The sequence below is a fragment of the Eulemur rufifrons genome, chromosome 3 (genome assembly GCF_041146395.1).
Source record: "Eulemur rufifrons isolate Redbay chromosome 3, OSU_ERuf_1, whole genome shotgun sequence".
NCBI classification, from domain to species: domain Eukaryota; kingdom Metazoa; phylum Chordata; class Mammalia; order Primates; family Lemuridae; genus Eulemur; species Eulemur rufifrons.
In genome coordinates, this window is record NC_090985.1 from 54,284,159 (window position 1) to 54,308,250 (window position 24,092).

The 24,092-nt window shown below is 36.8% G+C and overlaps 2 protein-coding genes across 6 annotated transcripts in view; one reads left to right on the forward strand and one right to left on the reverse strand.

Annotated features, from left to right (window-relative positions):
• Positions 1-486: 486 nt before the first annotated feature.
• On the forward strand, positions 487-8,711 carry ABRA (actin binding Rho activating protein). Its single transcript, XM_069466102.1, has 2 exons — positions 487-1,151; positions 8,234-8,711. The coding sequence occupies exons 1-2, from the start codon at positions 487-489 to the stop codon at positions 8,709-8,711; spliced, it is 1,143 nt and encodes a 380-aa protein (XP_069322203.1).
• A 6,918-nt stretch (positions 8,712-15,629) lies between these two features.
• Positions 15,630-24,092, reverse strand: part of OXR1 (oxidation resistance 1) — a 282,111-nt gene continuing 273,648 nt past the window's right edge. For 4 of the 5 annotated variants that reach the window (XM_069465433.1, XM_069465435.1, XM_069465437.1 and 1 more), the window contains 2 exons: positions 23,642-23,715; positions 15,630-17,550 (listed from right to left, as the gene is read on the reverse strand). In XM_069465433.1, the coding sequence (XP_069321534.1) occupies positions 17,415-17,550; positions 23,642-23,715 (210 nt within the window). In that variant the 3' untranslated portion in view covers positions 15,630-17,414. The remainder of the gene's footprint in view (positions 17,551-23,641; positions 23,716-24,092) is intronic. The other variant, XM_069465434.1, reaches the window with a different exon arrangement.

Genomic DNA, 24,092 nt, shown 5'->3' on the forward strand with positions numbered 1-24,092 from the left:
AGGGGTTAGATTTTATTTTACTCAGCTATAAAATGAAAGTAATCATGAGCTGTATTGAGGGCTATTGAGGTTCCAATGGCAACAAGCCTATAATGTTCCTAGCAGTCTGTACACATATTGTATTGTATGCTCCTATAAATGGTAGGACCACGATAAGGTCAAGGAGAACATAAGGCTGAGCATATGACTCAATCTAGTAATTTCCACTCTGGCACTTGGAGAAGAAGGGGAGTGAGCATATCACTGTCCTTTACCAGCAGAGACGTCCCTCTGCTGTGATGAAACTGGAGTTGTCAGGATTTAAAAAAAGAACACCATCAGGGCAAAGGCACCACATCTTGGCAAGAAATGCTTTGCATAGTTTCCGCCGTCACCAAGCTCTTCTTCCCACCCCACACCCTGCTTCTATTTAAATCCCCGGGCACTCCACTGGGCCACACTCACTTGAGCCAGCACCTGGCCACCAGCAGACAAGAGACGGGTAGCATGGCTCCAGGAGAAAAGGAAAGGGAGGAGAGCCCAGCCAAGAGTGCCCTGCGGAAGGTACGCACAGCCACTCTGGTCATCAACCTGGCCCGCAGCTGGCAGCAGTGGGCGAACGAGAACAGCATCAGGCAGGCCCAGGAGCCTACAGGCTGGCTGCCCGGGGGGCCCCCGGACCCGCCCCAGGCTCCTAAACCAGTCATACACCCCAGTCCCTGCCAGCGGTCTCAGAGTGCCGCAAAGCCTTCGTCCCCAAAGCCAGAGGGACATGGAGATGGGCAGAGCTCAGATGACGCTGCTGAGGTTTCTCATATCAAAAGGAAAGAGGTGACCAAAACAGTGGTCAGCAAGGCTTATGAGCGGGGAGGGGACGTGACCCACCTCAGCCACAGGTATGAGGACGGTGACATGCCCAACTCTGGGCAGCCGGAGCATGAGATTGACAGAATCCTCCACAGCCATGGCTCCCCAACACGGAGAAGAAAATGTGGCAACCTGGTATCTGAGCTGACCGAGGGCTGGAAGGTGATGGAACAGGAGGAGCCCACGTGGAGGAGCAACAGCATCGACACAGAGGACAGCGGCTACGGGGGAGAGGACGAGGAGAGGCCGGAGCAGGACAGAGTGCAGGTGGCCGCTGCCAGGATCAAACGCCCCTTGCACTCCCAGTAAGTGACTGTGGCCTCCCCTCCTTACACCAGGATGGTTACTGAGCCCCAGCCAACTCTGGGCACCCAGAGAGCAGGGCAAGTCCTACCAAAGTTACAGTGGGCATCTCAAAGACTAGGCAGGAAGCAGGCACTGCAGGGCGGCATGTCCCTGGGCTGAAAGGTCAGTGCCAGCCTCAGACGCGGACCTTTGGGTCAGGGCCCGCACTAGTCTGTCTCTCCTTTTGGTTTTGAACTAAACTCCTAAATTTTAGCCTCAACAAAGATGGAGCCATCAGAGAGGATGCCTGTCATGGGTTAATTCTACAATGAGCAATAAATTGGCTTATATTTCTGGAGAGAAAAAGGCTTTCTGGTAGACTGACTGGGGAATCCTTTACCTTGTCCCGAAAGTCTGTGTTATTATCTGCTTAAATAGTGCCCGTGGAACATAAATCTCTCTGACAGCTGGAAGGCTGCTAACTTGAGAGCAGGATCTGAAGTTAGACTCAAGTTCAAGTCCCAGCTCAGCCCCTCAGTAGTTCTTTTTCTAGGCTGATTTCCCCATATGGCAGCAACAGCAAGCGTTTCGGACACATCCTGCTGGATTGGGAAGAGCAAATGAGGTCAGGGCTGCCAAGCACCCAGCACAGTGCTTGACACGTGCTCAATACACAGAACCCTTATTATTCACACAGATTGTACTAGTTAGCGACTTTTCAAACTTGCAAAGAAGTTTGTCCTGTTTGTAGACAAAGACAGAAATAATTAAAATATCACAATCCTATAACATTTAGATGTTAAATACACACCCACATACACACACAGACTCAAACTGATGCATTTTAGATAAGAAACACTCATTTCAAGGCAGTGACTTCACGTAACAGAAAGTAAGGATATCTCACTTCACAACCTCAGGATATCAAAATATGGGAAAAGTCTCTGATGTCACAATGCGTATAAAACCGACCGCCTTTGGGGACTGTTAGATGTATAGGTGTGCTTTTCAAGTCTTATGAAACAATAAGAAAGTAAAGAACAAAACTGTTTAGCTTGACAAAGAGCTGTTTTACAGTTTGTGACTTTAAAGGTGTTTTGAAGGAATTAGAACTACATTGCAAGCTTTTAAGAAAAATGAAACAGCAAACTTGGGTAATTATAACAATCTGTCATGTATTTAGTGTGTACAATGGGTATTTTAAATGCTTTGTTTTTTCGGTCCTCAAAATCCTATGAGGTAGATATTAACTCATTTCAGGCATAAGAACAATGAAGTTCAGAGGGGAAGTTGATCCGGCAAGTTAGTAACAAAGCTCAGACCTGCCCTATTCCAAATGCAATGTTTTGAAACCAGGTATGGTACTAACTCTCACGCCATGGCTTGAGGATGTGTTCAGAGGCCTGGATCTGTGCTCTACTTACATTAATAGGAATTCATGATCAGAAGTAACTTTTACCAGAACATAAGAAACCACAGTCCAAATAATGGCCTTGTAGATTTTGGGGCATATGTTCTAGAATCAGAGTAAAGACGTAAGGTACTCAATGAAGATCTTCTTGTTAGGACATTTTAAATTGGCCAGAGGTAGGGAGATGACAGCTGAAATCAATCCTGAATGTTTAGTAGAGCCGACTCTTCTTTGGCACTTGTCTAAGCATTTTTCATATATTTATTCAATGAATCTGCACGGTATTCTCATGGAGTAGGTATAATCATCATCCCTATTTGACTGATGGAAACATGAGATGAAGAAATATTAGGGAACTTGTATGAGATATTACAACCCATGGGATTTGAACCCAGGCATCCTGGCTCTGGAGCCCAACCTCTGACTAAACTGTCTCACTCAAAAGTGGAGACTGGGATACAGGACCCTTCCCTGGATTGCTGAAATCAGGCAGGGACACCAGCACCTTCTTAGTGTGATGGAGTAAATAAGCTTTGAATAAGAGACAATTAAATCTGAATCATGATCATTTCGGCAATCCTGACTCTGTGTCCTCATCTAAAAAATAGACATGCTAATTCATATTTCCTGGAGTTATTTTTATATAAACTATGAAAGCAATGGATTCCAGGGAGCTCCTTAGTAAGTTGGAATGCAGTGGGCCAGGCCTGGTGATCCCAACCCTTCAAAGTGCTAGGAGCTTGCCTCTCTAGATTTGGAGGGGGGTGGTGGTTTAATCTCTTCTTTCCTTCTTCGGTTCCTTTCCCTCAGTCTTAGAGTACACAGGGTCCCAGAATTTTGTATGCAGCAGTGGCAGCTGTTAATGTCAGTAGTAATCCTAGCTGTACTTAGGAAACTTCGGCAGAAACCCAGTGGGACTCTTTGCCTGGCAGGACTCTCAAATACTGCTTGGGAAATGAAAGTGGAATTATTGAGTGAGCCAATATGCAAGGGCTTTTTGTTCACTTATTTTTTTAATCACAGGGACCCTTGTCTTCCTGTATCTGCCAATAGGGAGACAATTACGCATCATGGATGTTTAAGTCTAAGAGACTTTCTTGGTGGTTAAGATGTTCCATGGATAGTTGAAACAAACAAATCAAGTGTGGTAAAAACCAGATAAATTCTTCATCAATAGTGGTTTTGCTAACTTGGATGTTCCTATTTTCATGGTTTATAGTTTATGCCTTATTTTAAAAATATTGTGTCTTTTGATTGCATGTGACTTGTTTGGTCCTGTGCCTTTAGAGAAAGGAAATTAGATCCCTCTCTCCCATAAAGTAAAGGTACAAGATTAAAGTACCAATCACTCACCCATCCTCTCCTTGAAGTCTATACAGTAAAAATAATAGTTGAGCATGAGAGTGCCATTTTACAAATAAGGAAACTGACACACAGAGATGTTAAGAAATGTATCCAAGTCATAGAACTAGCAAGTGATGACTTGGGAAGGCTCATGCCAGAGCTTGTGTTCTTAACCACTATGCTAAACTGTCTCTCTTAGGAGAAAATAGATTCAAGGAATAAAATGGAGATCAAAAGTGTCAGCTTAATTAATGGAGTCCCAATAATTCCCAAAGTTCAGTGTTTTGGTACAACTGTATTAAAGGACTTCACAAGAAACAAAAGCAAAAGTATAGCTTCCTATTACCCATTCCCAACTCTAGAGCGTGAACCCTTTCCATGGACTCCATAGACAGTTACCAATCTGCAAGGAAAATCACGGGCCTGGCTCTCAAGCCTAGTTGATAACAGAACAGAGAATGTAATGGTTGATCAGAAATGTTCATACTGCTGCCTTTTGAATGCAGTCACCCTGCTTCTGGTACATGTGACCCTATAGACGTCATGCTCCCATTAACCAAATCAGCTGAACTTCCTGTGGGGAAGAGCAAGCCAACCAATGCACAGAGGAGTAAACTCTCCCAGAACTTCTCTGAGAAATTGGAAAGAGTGGCAGAAGTTCTTTGCTTTACTGACAGAGGAGAGTGCCTGGGCAATGAGGAGAAATGGTCTCTGCACAGGAATGTCTACAGGGTTGGCAATGAAAGCCGATCTCCACTTTCTTCATACAGATCCAAGACGGACCAGAAAAGCTCACCCCTAGATGCCCATGACATTTTGAAGCTAGCCATTCACTGTGTGAAGGGCAACTGCCAGAGAATGTTTTCAGTGCCAGTGAGCTTGGTAAAATTTGAAATATACCTTTCAGAGCTTCTATTTCCTAGGGGTTTTAATTATGTATTTAATAATTTGCCCATATAATTATTACTCCAAAATGACAGAATCATAAAATTGGTTCCCATGTTCTCATCATACTGCTAAAGAGCCCCATTCACCTAAGAAAGCAGCATTCAAACTCACGTCATTTTTAGAGCTGACAGATAAGAAATAATTTTCAGAATTTATTTCAGTAAATGAAGCTGGACTTTCCAAGAGAGATTGCTCATAATGTTTAGAATTGGTTACCTTGCACATAGCAGGACAGGGGATATATTTTTGATTGGCTATAAGAAAATTTGTTTACTAATAACGAAACTGAGAAGGTGATGGATTCAATATTGCCATCCTCAAATATGGGTGAGATGTTAGTCTTTGAATATTCCTTTGCTTTCTTTTAATTTATTCTAGATTGTCTTTCTAAAGCTCAATCTAAACTCTCATTCACATTGTTACTTAAAAAATTAAAAGATAACATAATCTAGTATTGATTCATATATCTTCTTTAATATCATTCAATATCATTCCAGAAGCTATTGAGGGTATGAGACTTGCTAATCCTGATTTAAACCTCATACTTTCAGACTTTTTAAAAATTGGAAATATAAAAACAATACAGAACATTTATAAGATAGGGAAAATTAAATACTCATTAAGATAAATTTCCTCCTAGTTTTTTAAAAAATAGCCCTGTTTTCTAATTCTTGATTGTAGGGCCAACTTCCTTTGTTTTCCTTCCTTCCAATTATTGGGAATTACAATTTGATAATATAACAAAGGGACATTAGGTTTACAAGGTACTTCTTTTAGAAAATCTCCTTAGATTTATTACCACACTAACCCCAACCCTTATCCCAAATGACACTGAGTTTCAACAGTTAGGGAATCTAAGTTCCTAATTAAAAATTAGAAGGAAAAAAAAACTATATCAAAGAATCATAGACCCATATACAGTTTAAACACACTACCTCTGGATGCTAATTTATTTACCTATATTTTGCTTTCTTTAATTTACAAAATCAATATAATACCAACATGAAAGAGAATTTTGAAAAAAATGAAGAAAAATCAACTTTCATCTGGATAGCAACATAATTATTTTCAATTGTGCATATGCTATTAAATTCTTCTTCCTGGTGCATATACATTTCACAGAGTTGCAATTATAAACTAAAATTTGTATTCCTCTGATTATTTTCATTTAGTGGTTATTTATTTTTTTTCATTATTGAATATTCAGTAAGTACCTAAAATAGTTCCTGGCACATAGGTGTCATAAATGAACACTTTATTAAAGGATGGAAGGAATGTCAAAATGCCAGAAGCTCTCCAAAAGCATGGTGTATTACGATTTATACGATAGGACAGAAGCACAGTTGGTGCTCAGGAGACAAAGACAAATGCGTTAATAAATTGCACCATTCACTTTCATCTGAGATATTTCAAGTCGCTTCTCTGGCAGGGTGACCCAGCCTCAAGTCTGGCATGAGATTTGGGTTCTACCTAGATGGCCTTGGGCTTGTTTTTGAAGACTATGCCTCTCATTGATCACCATGACTCCAAAAGATAAAGGTGCTTGTGTCCTTTGATAACAACATGGAACAGCCCATCCTGTGGGCAGCTCAGCAGCGACATGTGGGGGAGAAGCAGGTGACGCTGAGGACAAGGAGGGCTGAGAGAAATCCATTCTACTTCAGTGTGGTGTAGCTCTCAGCACGTTTTCATACATGTATGATTTTGTAAAGTTGAAATAATTGTGAATACAGTTTTTGTATGATGCTTCCCCCCAATTAACTTTGTCATGCACTTTTATCCACATGTCTGCACAGAATAGTAGTGTTATATTCCCTGTTCCAATTCTATTGCACTAGTGAAACCTGTAGCAAGTGTCAGGATTTTGGAAACACGGCATTGATGTTAATGAAAGTTCGCCATCTAGTGGATGTCATTTCTTTCTTGAACACCATGTTAATGCAAATTTGTATTTCTCCCTGTCCACATCCATTTGGCCCCTGCATTTGGATAACCAGATTTCAGGAAGTGAGTTTGGATAGCGAGGGATACCCAAATCTGATCCGCTCTTGGATTCTGAAGAGAAAATTGTGAGTGTTTGGATAGGTCAGGCATGCCCTTCACCTCAGCAATTTCAGCACTACCCGAGCATCTCCAATCCCAGTGCAGAAGAGGCACGAGGCCACTTGGTGCCATGGAGAAGGGAGGGAGGGAGCTTATGAGGATGGCAGCACAAATCTCTTTTAGACAGTCCCAGAGCTTGTGTTTTACCTGTGAAGGCAAAGAGACCTCGGGAAAAAGTCTAGGAGATTGGAAACAGAAATGGCAGGGCAGTCTTTTAAAGACAAATTTTTGTCCATTTTAAAAGTAGGCCTGCACCCTCATGACATTACTGGTCTATACTTTCCAAAGCTGAGTTTTTGTGGTTGTTTTTAAATAAAAATTGCATTCCAAATTCCAAGGATACACACATTTAAAACAAAACTCATTCCTTTATTAATCACTGTAACCTGCATGCTAAGTGGCATCCTTGCTTAGTAGAAAGACCAGTGACTCTGACTTTAGCCTCAGTTTTGTGTTTTACTCCTGCCAGTGCCACTGACTTAGGACAGTATTTCATCGTAATTATATACAGGCTCTGAAACCAGCTTAACTTTGGTTCACATTCCACTTCTACCACTTAACAGTTTTGTGACTTTAAGAAGTTACTGAATCTCTCTGGCCTCAGTTTCCTCATCTGTGAAGTGGGAATAGTAGTACTTAGCTCATAGAATGGTTGTAGGGAATATTACTGAAAAGTGTTTAGAAGAATGCTAGCACATGGTAGTCAATAAATGCTACTATTGCTAGCTAGTGTTTTCTATCTGAACAACTTGGTATTTTAAAGTTTGTGGTACACCATTGATACTAGTGTAGAGATGCTCTCATTAAAAATCCATATATGAAAATCTATACATGACAATATTACGATGTATGTGTGGTGGTATAATCCTTATCTTTGGGAAATAACTGATTTCAGAGGTCCTATAAAAATGGGATTCCCAAGTATACTTACATGATTCCAGTTCTAAAATGTCACTAAAACTCAATTTTAAGATACACACATTTGCATTAACTTTGTGTAAGGAAGCTTTTCTCTTAAAACAGAGTTTAATATCATTATATTATAGTGCTTAAAACATTGTTATTCGTAGAGAAAATAATATAGAAAGACATAAATGAAACTAAAATTAATGGTGTGACTATGTGTGATTTTTTTCTCCTTTCATTTCTAGTTTTTTTGTACTGTCTTTATATATCTTTTATAATCAAAGACATTATAAAGACATTATGACGCATATGCATTCGTAAGTACAAAGGGAAAACAACACTTGGGTGTTAAAATATCAATATCTTGATTCTTTCTCCTCTCTCCTTTAGGGCAAACAGATTTACAGAGAAACTCAACTGCAAAGCCCAACAGAAATACAGCCAAGTGAACAACTTGAAAGGGAGATGGCAACAGTGGGCGGACGAACACATACAATCCCAGAAGCTCAATCCTTTCAGTGAAGAATTTGATTATGAGCTGGCCATGTCCACCCGCCTACACAAAGGAGATGAAGGCTACGGCCGTCCCAAGGAAGGAACCAAAACTGCTGAAAGGGCCAAGAGAGCCGAGGAGCACATCTACAGGGAAATTATGGACATGTGCTTCATTATCCGCACAATGGCTCGCCACCGACGAGATGGCAAGATCCAGGTTACTTTTGGAGATCTGTTTGACAGATACGTTCGTATTTCAGATAAAGTGGTGGGCATTCTTATGCGTGCCAGGAAACATGGACTGGTAGACTTCAAAGGAGAGATGTTATGGCAAGGCCGAGATGACCATGTTGTGATTACGCTACTCAAGTGAAACTTCAACATCAAAAGCCAAACTTGACCCACTATTGTCTTAATGCTAAACGCTAATATATTAATATTTAGATTAAAATACAAACTCTGTAATAAGTTAAAAAATATTAAACAATTTTTACATAAATGACTTTTTTGGCACTTTTTATGAGGAAGTTTGAAGATTTTGAGAAAGCACATACAAAGCATTTCAGAAAGCACATAGAATATTATTAATACATAATAATAGTATTAATATTTAAAATTCCACTCACCTTTTAGGCAAAAATACTTGGCTATTCATTGCAGAAATTATTGTAGATTTTTAATTAAACATTACATCTAAGAAGAATGCTGACTTCAGATAAAGATTAGTAGAACATTATGATGTATCATTTTTTAGGGAAAAAATTCCATTAAGTTTGGTAAAATTAAACTTCACATTTTCTAAGCTTGAATTTGTACTATTTTTGTTACAGTAGCACTTACAAAACAGGTACATATATAAAAAGTTAACTTTTCAATATGATGTTGAAATTGTTGAAGTTCCTCTGTGGGCTTGGATTCTAACAGGTTTCCAGAAGGAGTTAGCTTTCCTCCTCCTGTATGATTTGAGCAAAAAATCATATACAAGTGGACATCACTGTTCACCTTAGTACCAACAAAGAAGGCAAGCATGCTCACTTTCACTTGGAAAGTAGAGCAGAGGTGAGAGATTCAGATTTATTTGCCTTTGTAGAACTTCTTGGAGAAGTTTGTCTGTTCATTAGATGTCAGCTTGTAATGAGTCATGCTGCTAACATTTGTGTCAATGCATAATGGAGAAAAACAACAAATTCTATGAAGTGCAATGGTCAGTGTAGAAGAATCTCACAGACTCACTGGTGAATTAAAAACAGATTTGAGACATTTTCTTCATACTCTCACACAGAAAACTTTATCAAACGTTTAAAAGTCATAAAACAGCTACGTTAGCCCTGCCAAAGTGAAAAAAGTACAGTTATATGATGGCAATAAGAAAATTATTTGACACCAATGTGTAGTTGTCAATTTTTCACCTTCATAGATTTAATGTGCCTTATATAATCCTAAACACAAACTGAATAAAATGTAAGATAATAATTCTTACTGAATTCAATGAAAGTTATTAAAATGCATTGATATTATAGCACTTTGGTGTTAAATACAAAACTTAATGTCAAAACATAATACTTCAAAATAATATGCATTCATAATTGTTAGACGTTAGGTTTAAAATAAATACAGATTAAACCACTATTGGACTTATCTTTGTCTTCACGTATGATTCTCTTTCGAACTGAAGTTTCCAATATCTTCTTAAAGAAGAAAGTATGTATATTTTTGTCTCCATCCGATATTTATAAAATTAAAAATTAACGAAATATTTCGAAGTAAAATTTCATATAAGAATCAAATGAAATCTACATCAAATTTTAAAGATAAATGGCACAAGAATAGAAGATGTTTTCTTATATTTTCTGTTCTTGTTTTTATAGCATTTTTGGGTAATATTCCACAATACACTGTCTTGTATTTGAAATACAACAAAATGATAGTGTAAAGTTTAGGTTACTGGTAGTATTGGTAGAATATTTAGACCAAGGCTTCCAAAGAGTTCCCGGGTATGTAACTCTGAATAGTAACAGTTTATGCAGACACTGACATAGATTACACAAAGTTCAGTTTGTTCAAATTTGAAGATGGAGTAAAAGTCCTCTTCTCAGAGAGCTGGCATTAACTAATACCCCTCTGATAAGGCCTGGCTGTAAAGTCAGAAAGCTAGTTTCCTTAGATGAAAATGCCTGCTGGGTGACAGGCACACCCTTATCAGTATCTTGTGAGACAGGCGTGATCGTAAGAGCTGTCTTGTGATAGTAATAGCTCATGGTTTGCAGATTTTTTTTTCTTTATTTTATTGTGTATCATTCTTATGCTAGGTATTTTATTTGTAAGAACACTTTTCATATTAATGTTTCCTGATTTGGGATCCAAAAATACTCTCCTTAACCAAATGATTATTATCGTAAAAACCTTATGATAGGAAAATCCATAGTTGAAAAACTTTGGACATTTTGACAAAAAAATAAATAAAAAATAATTCTGAATTCCCAATTGTAGTACACAATTAATCTCTGTATCTTCAGGATTTGCCTTTTCCAAACTTTCAATCAGATGTTCAAAGGGTTTCTGTGCTATTGGTATGTACTTTTCACCCCTTCTGTCTGAACCACCATCCAGATATGATGTCTTTCAGCTTTCAAACTTGAAGTTTTATGACTTCCTGATTCCCCAGTTCATGGTATCACTCTGCCCACTTAAACCATGAGGAGACAAGTTCTGAGCTCAGTTTTTTTTCTTCCTACACCGTGTTGCAACAACGAGGCTGTACCTATACTCTTGGGTTGACTTCTGCTTTTTCCTTTCCCTTCCCAAACTCTATTTCCTTCTTTTTCTAATTACTGCCAACAGGTATAATGTAAGAATACCAGTGCTGTCTCTAATATCATGCAGAAATAATTCTGTGTAAACTAGAATTTTATGTCAACAGGAACTTAAACTCTGGGAAGGATTACTGTGCCTTCTCCATTAAGTCAGCTCTGCTCAGGGGATGCTCAGAGGAGCAGGAGACCATGTGGCTCAAACTGAAGCGACTCCTTAATGCAGATGCCTCCTCAGGATTCCTAGAATATTCTAACTTCATTCCCAGTACCTAGGACGATTTTAGTATAAGTAAGCACAGACTTAATACCTGTTAAATTATTTAATTTATAATGTGCTGTATGACCCTATCCACTTATCCTAGATGTTTTGAGAGCACTGTGCTCCACCCCGTCATCCCCACAAGGGTTATCAAATGATATTGTGTGTCCAGATTTTGAGAGTATCAACACAATTATATTACATTTACTTTTTGAACAATAAATCCCACTTCTAAAATTTCCCTTGAAGATACAACTTGAGCAATATGAAAGTACATATGCATAATGTACTCTGCCTTGTTTTTAACTGTAAAATACTACAAATAACCTAATATAAACAGGAAAATGATCAAATAAAGTATGGTATACAATGGCTGCAGCTAAACAAAGAAAAGAACAATTTTTAAGCACTGAAATGCAGTTATTTTCAGCACGTGTATGTGTGTATAGGTATATACACACTGGATTTTATACACATACATACATGCTGTATTATGTAGATATTTATATATATTATCTATATTTTGAAAATAGAGGATAACCAGGAATAATAAAGTCAACTTCCTGTAGGGATGGGTGAAAATGGGTTGAAAGAGAAAAGATATATTTCTCAGAATATATTTCTTTGTAGAGTTTTGACTTTTGCAAACTTTTAAATATTTTACATATACAAAAGTAAAATTAAATAAATGAGAACAGGAGAAAAACTAAAATTAGATATAAACAAAACAAACCTAATTCAATTTTAAATTACTAAAATAATCACAGAGGAGGAAAAAAAGAAGTATACCTAATTTTTGAATACAATACCTTTTGATTAAATATTTTCCATCTACAGGCATAAAAGAACTGCAAAGAAATATTAAACTGTACTTAATTTTGTTTGTGAGGGTAAAGGTACAGCAATTCTGAAATTACAATGTGTATTGTAAGATTAAGCAAATGAGTAAATATACTGATGTCCTTACTGTGGGAGAAAAGAGAGAGACAAACATGGAAGGAGGGAAGACAAGCAAGGACTCTGGGATGTTATACTGGAATTGGAGGTATCGATGCAAATTCATGCTGTGTATATTTACTCCTGAAAGCCCCTAAAATGATACAACTCTACTAGCAAAAAGCACATCCATATTTCTGAATACCATTCTCCTTCCAAAAACACATGGCTCCTTTCAGAAACTGGTGGATTCTAGGATTGGGTTGCAGAAAGTACAGATGAGTCTGGAACACTTTGTTGCACTAGGAGTGAGCAACTGCTCAAGGAAATGGAGAATGCACATAAGTCATATTGTTGGGGTTCCCATTGGTTAAATCTAGAATAGAAATGGATTATATAACCCTATGAATTAAAAAGAGAGAAACCATTAGTCCATACTGATAATACATACCCATAAATGGAGAAAGGAAAGCTCTTTCTTATAGTAAATGGCAACTAATAAACGTGTTGGGAATGAGTTTTTTAAAAAATCATATTAATTTTGCAACCATCTTAGTAATTCAGGCAAGAATCTTCAATGGCTACTAAAAACATTGGAAAGTTTGGTGGAGAATAGAATATCTACAGTATCAAAGTATCTCCCTATATATTACTTATTAATTACAAAGAGAAAAATGACAGCAGTAGAGAAACATGGTGGACACTCTCTAAATCAATTAACCAAAGCTAATTATCACTAATAAGAGAACAAAGGTACATTATGTGCACCCTGATAAGGTATAGAGGACAACACTCACTTTTGGGGTTTTCCTGTCAAAAGATGCATTTGAGCAAAGATCCAAAGCTTAAATCTGAGGAAAAATTCAGACAAATCCACATTAAAGGACATTCTACAATCCTGAACTCTTCAAATATACCACTGTCATGAAGCACAATGAATGACTAATGAGCTCTTTCAGGTTAAAGGAAAACAAAAAGAACAACTAAAACGCAATGCAGAATCTTGGATTAGATCATAGATCTGGAAAAGTAATGCTTGAAAGGATGTTATTATTGGCCTTAGGTTATGAAGTGTGAAATGTCCTATTTCCATTTCTTATTTTTATTGTGAAGGTACATCCTCATTCTTTCAAACACACAGTTTGGCTTGTGATTATCTTTCACATTTGTTTTTAGAGCAATTTTTGTGAAACCATGGATAAGTAAAAAATTCATGTTATTTCTGAATATGCGTTCCATCATGGAACCAATGCTGAGCAGGCAGCCTAAAATATCAACAGTGTTTGGGAAAAATGTCGCTAATGAACACATAGTGGATTGTGTTGCATATAACTCACACACAGAAAACAATAAAAAATAACAAATTAGAAACGATCATTTTGTTTTACTAAAACACCATAGCCCCAGGGAAATTTTTTTTTTTTTTTTTCTAGCATGGCAGTCAATGTGCTAATCTTGAAAATGAGCCACATGGGCAAACTGAGACCAATGTGGATGATGATGAGCTGAAAGCTGTAGTGGAAGGGAATCCATCTCAACCTACATGTGAATTAGCAGCAAGGTCTGACATTACTGTTGCAACAATGGTGGACCATTGGAAACAAATCAGCAAGGTAAAGAAGCTGGATATTAATAGATGGGTACTGCATGAATTAAACAAGCATCAGAAGAGAAGTTGTCTGGAAACTTGCCTTTTTTGCTGTCACTACATAACTGCTTTCCTAGAATAAAATTTGGTCATGAAATATTATTCTTTTATTCATTGCTGAGTTTGATTTGTAATTATTTTGTTTAGGATTTTCTATGTTCACAAGAGATTGTTCTCTAATTTTGTTTTTTTTTGATAAGAATTGTAAGATTTTGGCACCAAGGTTGTGCCAGCTTCTAAAAGCAATTTTAAAAGTGCCCCCTTTCCTCAGTACCCTAGAAGAATTCATCTAAGACTGATACTATTTTTTCCTTAAATACCTAGAAAAATTGTGCAGTGGAACCATTTGAACATGGGTTTGTGTGTAGAAAGGCATTTTTTTAATTAACAGATTCAAATTATGTAATATAAAAATTTGATTTATCCTGGGTCAGATTTAATAAATTCTGTTTTCTAAAATGTTTCCCTATTTCACTTACACTGTAGAGTCTATTGACACAAAGATGTTCACAATCTCCTCTTTTCTCTTAAGGTTTAGAAGCTCTCTAGTGATGTCTCCTTTCAAATTATTCACAATGATAATTTGTTTTTCTCCCCTTGATTGTGTTAGAAGTTTACAATTTTATTTTTAGAGATTTTCTGTTTTGTACATTTGTTTTTTATTTTATTGATTTCTGCTCACCTCTTTATTGTGTCCCACCTTCTATTTCCTTTAGGTTTAATTTGCCATTCTATTAATAGCTTCTTCAGATGGAAGCCGCTGCCTTCTGCCTGTCACTTACCTATCTCAAGAGTCCTCTTTTTAATCCAGTCTACAATCTCCAAGGGCGTTTCATCTACAGGTTATAACTTCAAATCTACCTGTATCTTGTCAATTTTTAAAGCTTTTTATCTTTCAGAATGGAATATAAAATGTCTCATCTCCCCCAAATCTATTCTCCAGTTTCTCACATCATACTACAGTAAGGTCCATGACTAGCTTCATTTTGCCATCTGCTTGTTTCTCCTCTTTGTACATTGCCCATCTCCATGAATAATATACCTAAACTGCTAAATCAAAAACCTGACAGCTATCCTTGACTTTTTCTTTCTGACATTCAATCCATAACCAACTCCTGTTTATCATAATTCCTAAATCTCTTCCAAATCCATGCTTCCTTCCTTGTTACCACTACTATTAGTCTTACGCAGGCTTCATTTTTTTCTCTGAACTTTACATAAGACTTGTTTATTGTTCTTGTCTCTAGATTTTTCCTCTACTAATCTAATTTTCACAGATTTTTTCCTAAAGTGTAAATTTGGCCATGTCATTCCTCCTCTCAAATGTTAATTGCTCCTACGGGATTTTAAAAAAAATCAAAATCTCTTGGCACTCCACACACAAAGCTATTTATGACACGGAGCTTATCCTGTTATGCACTCTCCACCAAAAATGAAAACAATGTATGTAAGAAATATCAAATGACTTGCACTTCCCATGTGCTAAGTGCTCCTTCCCATCTCCCCCTACCTGAATGCAACTTCCATTGCTACTGCTGCCACCACCACCACCATTTTTTAAACATAAAAGATGGTTTAGTCAAAGATTTTGTAGATATGAAAATCATCTGATTATTCAATAAATCCAAACTCAAGTTTGTATTTATGTATTTGATTTTATTTGGTATACACCACTGTGACCTTATTGTAGTTGAAATCCATTACAGGATCTTTTTTTTTAATAATTAGTCAACTCCACAAAGACAATAATACTGCTGTGGAAGACCAAAGGCGGAAAAAAACTGATATATTTATTTACAATTCTCTATATTGTAAACATTTAGTCTATATACTGTTATTAACTTATAATGAGAGAGCTTTACATAGACAAGGAAATGATGCCCTGTACTTCTATTCATATTCAGCAATAGCATATTATAATAGAACATCTTCTTTTCCATTAGCATAATGCTTTCTTTAAATAATTATCTAAACTTTCAAAAGAACTAAATATATTCAAGTGCTATACAACTAAATCTACTTAAGCCAACATACTTGGCTTATAATTTCATTTTTAGAATAATTTAAAGTGCTATAAGCAACCTGGCAATCAACACTTTCTATAAGAACAAAACTACCTTTAAACATTAATTTACAAGATATACAGTATTTATCGGGAATAGCTGAAATTTCAGCACAAAGTCACTGTCACATGTATAACAGCAGGGTTTTTTTTTTTTTTTGCATATCATGAAGCTTTGAAATTAACTGATGAATTATTGCCACAATGGCTTATTATTTGTTTCCTACAAAAGAGGATAAGAACTACTAGTGTATTCTATCTTTTCATTTTTTTTGAGGTCACTTGACAGTAAGTTTGCATATTCAACAAGTCTACTGAATTACAATATTGTCTACTATAATCATTGCCCTTGTATAAGAGCAAATACTAATGATAATTAAGAACATATACCACTCAAAAAAATCACAACTTTTTTTTTCCTTTTGAACAGGAGTAACTCATATTTTGAGAGTTGGTGTGCAATAAGGCTAAAACAATCAAACTATAAAACAGTATACCTGACACAATATGTTGAAGAATTATGCATCTGTTTCATAGTTTTTATACTTATGATAATGCCCTACTAAGCTACACATATGTAAATAGTATAATTTCTTGCTTAATATATGAAATCCAATAGAATCATTAAGTTCTCATTCTCCTTTGTCATTCTGTAACTCATTATCAGATAACCTATTGATGAAAGCATATGCCCAAACCTGCAGATCGTGTGCACTGTGTGTGGCCTATTACAACCAGAATTCTCCTCGGATATCATTTTTACTAAAATGAAACTGAGAATACCTGCAAAGTTATTAAAGAGAATGTTGTAGTATGAATTAAAATTAGAACTCAGTGGTCTATGAAATATGTAATTATTTTGGCATGTGGTTTTTTCTTCGTAAGAATAAGATGAGCATGTCCAAATGTCACCTGTGCCAACCTCACAGATATAGAAGTATCTAGTTTTCATTTCCTCAATTCCCCAATCAGATTGCTCTAGTAAAAGAATCAATATAGTTAATAAAACAATAAACCAAAATAGGTTCAACAAAAGAGCACCATCCTATTCGGAGACTGAGATAACATGAATTGAAAATGTGGTTGTCCGTATGATCAAAATGCTGCCAAAATTCTGATAACACCCAAGCTGTTATACTACTACATGGACCCAGGCCATGGCCTAAACCTAAAGAACTCTGGAACAGAAACATGATTTGAAAAATAAGCTCTAAAATCATAGCTGTAATAAATGGTGATACAGACTAATTTTAAAGTACGAGTGACATGTTACACTGTATTGCTTCTTGAACTTTCCAAACAATGCTTGTCCATGTCAGGTTTGGGCCATTATCCTGCTAAGACAGAGACCACTGTATTTATTCAAAAGCCCAGATTTCAATGTCTTGGATAAAGAAATCTTCCTTCTTAGAAAGTGTATGATTCCCAAATGTTTTACAAGAATGGCTTCTTCCATGGTAGAGATCTCCATCAAGCCAAAGGGCAAATTCTCCTCTGCAATACATAAAAACAATAACCTCTTGATATTTATGCCCTAAGTTGTAAAACAATTTAAATGAGACATTTTGATATCCTACAACCATAAAGTAATTCATTTTCCCAAACCCTTCCCTACTCCTTTCCACACTGACATAGGCAATTTTGTTTTATTCATATCCCATTACAAAATCATTTATAATACAGATTAAGGAATAAAATGTGAACTTTAAAATTACCTTTATATAGAATTAGCTTTTGATACAGGTACTACTCTGTTGTTATTCTTTGCCTGGTATTATCAGGTTTTTTTTTTTTTTTGCCTGGTATTACAGTTTTTTAGCATGGTTTTTCGAGTTTCTTTTTGGTATGGTTGTAACATATTTAACATGACTTTCTCAAAGGCAGGAAAACTCCATATCATTTAAAACAAAATGTGAGATTAATGTTAAGGGCATGGTGAATAAGGTTTATGTTTCTTTGAGATATTTAGATAGAAGAATTCTGCTGTTAAAAATGGATCAAATATGAACAACTAGAGTTTATTTTTTCTCTAACATGCCAAACTTTGTGAAAACAACTCTGGTTTTCTAAGTAGGAAATGGTTAGCAAGAGCTCAGTTTAAGAAGACTTTACAGGGATAAATATGCGATGCTGAGCTTCTTTAACAAGCAGAAGGACCAAGATAGAAGCCAGGTAGAACAGGAAATTAAAGATAGATAATAAGGTCCAATTTATCTAATTGGAATACATACCCCAGAAAGAAAAAACAGGTTCTCACAGGGCTTCTTTCTATCCTATGAAGAACTTTTTCCTACCTAACAGAAGAGTATTAACATAATATCCAGAGATAACCCTCGGAGATTCTCTAAACTTTACCTAAGGATATCAAGCCAGCAGAACTGAGCCAGAGATTAGGAGAGGAAGATTTTCTAAAAATATAAGTAGCTATATTTCAGTGAAAAAAAAAAAAAAAACTGGCCTGGGATTAAGACCTATCCGTGGACTCAGTGGGCCACTATCTATGTGAAACTGGGTTAAATCATTTAACCTCTCTGGGGTGGAATTTGCCAATTATATAAAAAAAGAGAGAAATAAAATCAGATTAGGTAATCTCTGAAGGCCTAAGCAACTCTAAAATTTGAATGGCTTTCACTTCTGACCTTTAGGGCTGCCAACAGGAGTCACATGGCATCATTAAGTTAAATGATGTGGGGAAGAGGAACTGTTCTATTTTTAACGCTATCTTGGAACAAAATAAATGATTTATTTATACTTTGTAATCAAAAGCATTCGATATATAGTTAACACATATTAATTATACGTATAGTTCTAAGTATAGAGATGTCTTTCTGTTTAAGCAAAGATCATGCAGAATGGTTCCTGGAAGAGTTGGTACTTTACAACACAACAGAAAAGACTGATAAGCATGGTCATTCACAATGACCAGGTAAAGCAGGTAACGAGATTATCCAGTGCCATTCAAGAAAATAATAAACTGTAATGAGATAACCAGTGGTGATGTTTTAATGAACCCTCTGCACAAATAAAAATAATACTTTGCTAAGATACAAGATGACCCTGAAAATCATGCCAGTTCGGAGTCTATAACATGAAAGCCCTGTAAAATCAGATGGTCCCTAAAAGGTACCCCTCCCCCTGCAAGGAAGCCATAATTTTTAAAGATTCAAATTGAAATTCATGGCCAGGCGCCGTGGCTCATGCCTATAATCCTAGCACTCTGGGAGGCCGAGGCAGGCGGATCATTTGAGCTCAGGAGTTCGAGACCAGCCTGAGCAAGAGCGAGACCCTGTCTCTACTAAAAATAGAAAGAAATTAGCTGGACAACTAAAAATATATAGAAAAAAAAAATTAGCCGGGCATGGTGGCACATGCCTGTAGTCCCAGCTACTCAGGAGGCTGAGGCAGAAGGATGGCTTGAGCCCAGGAGTTTGAGGTTGCTGTGAGCTAGGCTGACGCCACGGTACTCTAGTCTCGGCAACAGAGTGAGACTCTGTCTCAAAAACAAACAAACAAACAACAACAAAATGGACTTATTTAACTTTAAATGCACATTTATCACGTGTTAGACACCAGCACTGGAAAACATACAGATAAATTAGAAACTGCATTTGAATTAAAAAGTTCACTGTCTTAGGACAATAGACTTCTAGAGTCTCCAATAATAATGCCAACAATATGCCTTTAAAGAGATATCTATGTCTTTTAAAGTGGGAATACACTATCATAGTCAGTCTATTAGAAAGGAGAATATAAAAAGACTAAACTTCCTTGTAAATACCTCTTTTTTGTCAAATATGAAAGGGTTAAAAAAAAGAGATTAGACATTTAGTTGCAATCTCAGATGACTAGATCTAAGAACTATCTCAAAATTGGCCTTCTGCAACAAGCTTTAGCAAGTATGAATGGTTTTTTCCCCAAGGTAATCTGAACTTTCTGAAGCCCTGACTGAAAGCTTTTGAGATTTTTGTCAATTCCTTAATGTCATATGTAAAATTTGGTTTGTATATTCATTTTAGGACAATAGGTTCCATGTCATTTCATCAGCATTTCAAAGGGGCATGTGACCCCCAAATATTTAAGTAAATGTATTCAAAAGTTATACATCTGTCCTAGGTGAAACACACAGAAAGTATATTTTTATATGAGCAATGTCTTTAAAGATAATTCGTATGACTTTCTGAGAATAGAGTGGCTAAGGAAGTGAAAGGAACAAAAGCAGTCTTCCAAATCCTTAATTGATGGCATATAATTCATGAGTCCAATGACACTACAGGCAGAACCCAAGCTGAAATCTTTCCACAGTATCAGAAGGGAAAAAGATGATTTTGGATGGAAGGAAATGAGTAAAGATGGCTATTATTTGTTAAGTACCTACAATATGGTAGAGACTATACTAGGATTTGTGCAGAGATTTTTATCTTTGTGAATTCCTCACAATTTCCCTGTAAAGGTGAGTTAATCTCCAATATAATAGCCAAGGAAAGTTTAGATTTATTAGGGAGTTTGATCAAGTCTCACATATAGTGTATATTTAAGCTGGAATATGAATCAGATCTACCTGACTCCAAAGCCTACGTTAAGTCCACCACATCATGATTTTGATTTTTCGGAGTCTTCTGCTTGGAACTATGGAATATCAAGTCCCTGTTTTCTGGACCTGTACTCTTCTTCAAAGACTGGAAACTCATCTTAATTTGTTATCAAATGACCCAATGGTTAGTTTATCATGGTGCAATCATGTTGTATAAGCAAAATCTAGTTACAGCAGACATCTAATGACATTGTGTGTTATTTTCAAAGACTCAAGGCATCCACAACAGCTTGAAATTATAAGCTACTTGCTCATAAGGCCTTTGTGGAGAAATAACAAAATCAATAGTAAGACTACTGTTTGGTTAGGCCAGGCATGGTGGCTCATACCCGTAATCCTAGCACTCTGGGAGGCCGAGATGGGTGGATTGTTTGAGCTCAGGAGTTCAAGACCAGCCTGAGCAAGAGTGAGACCCCCGTCTCTACTAAAAATAGAAAGAAATTATATGGACAGCTAAAAATATATAGAAAAAATTAGCCAGGCACGGTGGCACATGCCTGCAGTCCCAGCTACTTGGGAGGCTGAGGCAGGAGGATCGCTTAAGCCCAGGAGTTTGAGGTTGCTGTGAGTTAGGCTGACGCCATGGTGCTCTAGCACAGGCAACAAAGCGAGACTCTATCTCAAAAAAAAAAAAAACAAAAAAAACCCAAACAAAACAAAACTAAACTAAACTACCATTTGGGGGAAAGCGGAATATCTCCTCTAAAACAGGTGTAATTTGACCACGTGGACATTATATGCTGAGCCCAACAACTAAAATTAACAGAGAAGGCTACAATAACCATGATCATTTTTTAATCACTGAAATCACGTCCTCTAAATATCTATTTAAAAAGAAGTTGTAAGAAAATTTGTTAGAATCTTCTAGGATGATGAATATTCTTGAAGGCTAAAAAGATTCTGTGATCTGAATAAATTATCATTATATATACCCTCAACTGTGGGTTATAAATAATGTAACACTTTTACAAGTCTGGAAATTATTTAGCATATCTATGTCTAAGACTAAAGGATAGAAAGAAATACCAAAGGAAGGAGGTGATGCTTGCTAAACACTATTTGAGAAGTCTAGGGCTGGGAGCTAGCAGAGCAGGCTACTTCCAAACACTGTAAAGACTAAATGGGGTTGGGATACCAAAATAAGAAAACAAAGTTCCTCATAGTGCTTGTTATGCCAAAAGAATCAAATTGCTGACTCATACAGTTAAAAACAAAACAAACAAGCAAACAAAACACCCCCAAAACTTTGGGGGCCACTAAAACTTTTTTCAGGTAAATCAACTTCTATTATTGTCTAAAATATAATCCAAATGGTTTCCAGAGTAGAATTAACATAAAAACAATTGGATCTATTCCATACATTGGGAGAAATAAAATTCCACCATGATTATTTAAAGATTTGAGAAGTTCAAAGGTACTGGGATATTCCCCTTTTAAATATCAAACAGCCACTGTACTCTAAAGAAAAAGATGGATTTCTATCAGAAGAGAATCAACTGAACATATAATTTCAAAATGAAGAAAAAAATAAATACCAATAGTTTCAAATAATATACTTCTCAAACACTACATACAGGACCTTCTAGCAAATTTGAGGTCTGTTCGGAACCTATCCAGCCATTGTTAATATAATGAGAACAGTTTGCCTGACATCAATGTAACCTGGCAGCCAGGGAGAGTGGACTGGAATGCGCGTGCGTGAACAATGACAACTTCACTGTACTACTCAGTGGGGAGCTAGATGCCGTTGGGCAAACATGTGTACTGTGTGGCTGTCACATTCAAAATGACTGCGTGAGTAGTGCAACTAATCTGTGTCAAATTTTGCATTAAGCTTGAACATTCCTCCGTGGAAAATATTCAGATGGTTCAGAAGTCTTTTGAGGATGATGCTATGAGTGCAGCGCAAATAGAAGTGTGGCACAAATACTTCAAAGATGGTCAAGAATCTGCTGAAAGTGATCCATGTTCTGGAAGGCCTGCAACAAGCAGAACACCTGAGAATGTTGAGCATGTTCAGGCTACAATTAACAAAGGTCAGCAACTGACAGTGTGAGAATGAGAAGGTGATCTGGGGATTCCAAAACTACTGTGTCCAGGATTTTGACTCAGGGTCTCGGCTTGAAATGTGTTGTGGCAAAATGTGTTTGGCGGCTTCTGGTTTCAGAGCAGAAAGTACATTATGCTGCATTTGCTAATGATTTGCTTTGAACTGCTACCAATGAACCAGATTTCCTCAAGAAGGTCATAACTGGAGATGAATCGCGGGTCTACTAGTACTGCTATGATCTGGAAATGAAGGCCCAGTTGGCAGCATAGACCATATTAACCGAGTTTTTTGATTGGAAGGTGTTGTCCATCATGGGTATGCTCCTCTGGGCCAAAAAATTAACAAGGAGTACCAACTGAAAGTTCTTCGCAGGTTGAAGGATGCAATGTGATGAAAACAGCCGCAGCTATGGGCAACTGTCTGTTGCCAGCTTTATCATGACAATGCACCCGCCCATGCATCACATGAAACAGGAAATCACCCAGGTGACTCAGCCGCCCTACAGCCCAGATTTGGTGCCCTGTGACATCTGGCTTTTCCTAAAACTAAAATCACCTTTGAAAGAAGGGAAGAGATTTCAGGCCATCGATGAGATTCTGGAAAATACGACTCGGCAGCTGATGGCGATTCCAACACAGGATTTTAGAGGGTGTTTTGAACAGCGAAAGGGATGCTAGGAGAACTGTGTGAGGTGCTAAGGTGCCTACCTTGAAGGGGGCTGAGGCATCATTGTCCTATGTACAATGTTCAGTAAATGTTTCCATTTTTCATATTACATGGCTGGATACTTTCCAGAGAGACCTCGTATAGACTTTCTTTTTCATAATACATGAATTTGAATTCTAATGTCAAAACTTTCTAAAGATAACTAATTTTATAAATAATCCAAATACATTTTTAAAGTTTCTTCAAAATTTTCATGGTGAAATGTCCAAGAGACTTACCCTCCACCACCAAAAGCTAGTGAATCCATGTCTCCTTTGATAAAAAACATATTATCTCCTGTCCACTTAAAGATCTGTATAAATAGATGGAAATGGTTACTATACAGAGTTAGTTCTCCAAAACCCAGTAGTTAACAAAGCCTAGACTGACAGTAAAAGGAATAACAACACCACAAAAAGCTTGGCAGAGAAGGGTGGTGGTTTGGGTTTCAGTGTCTATATGACTAAATTTGAAAGCACATGTTCTACTATAACATAACCTTCAATTCCAATTTCTCAAATCTTGTTAACATTTCATATTAATACATATTCTTCTCAATAGGTACCAAGAGTTGGATGATCAATGAAAAAAGTTGAAGAAAGTAGAAAATCAGTTTTAAAAAAATGAACATAAATGCCATTACTTTTATTTTAACATTAAACATAAATGTGTGTAAATTTGATAACATTT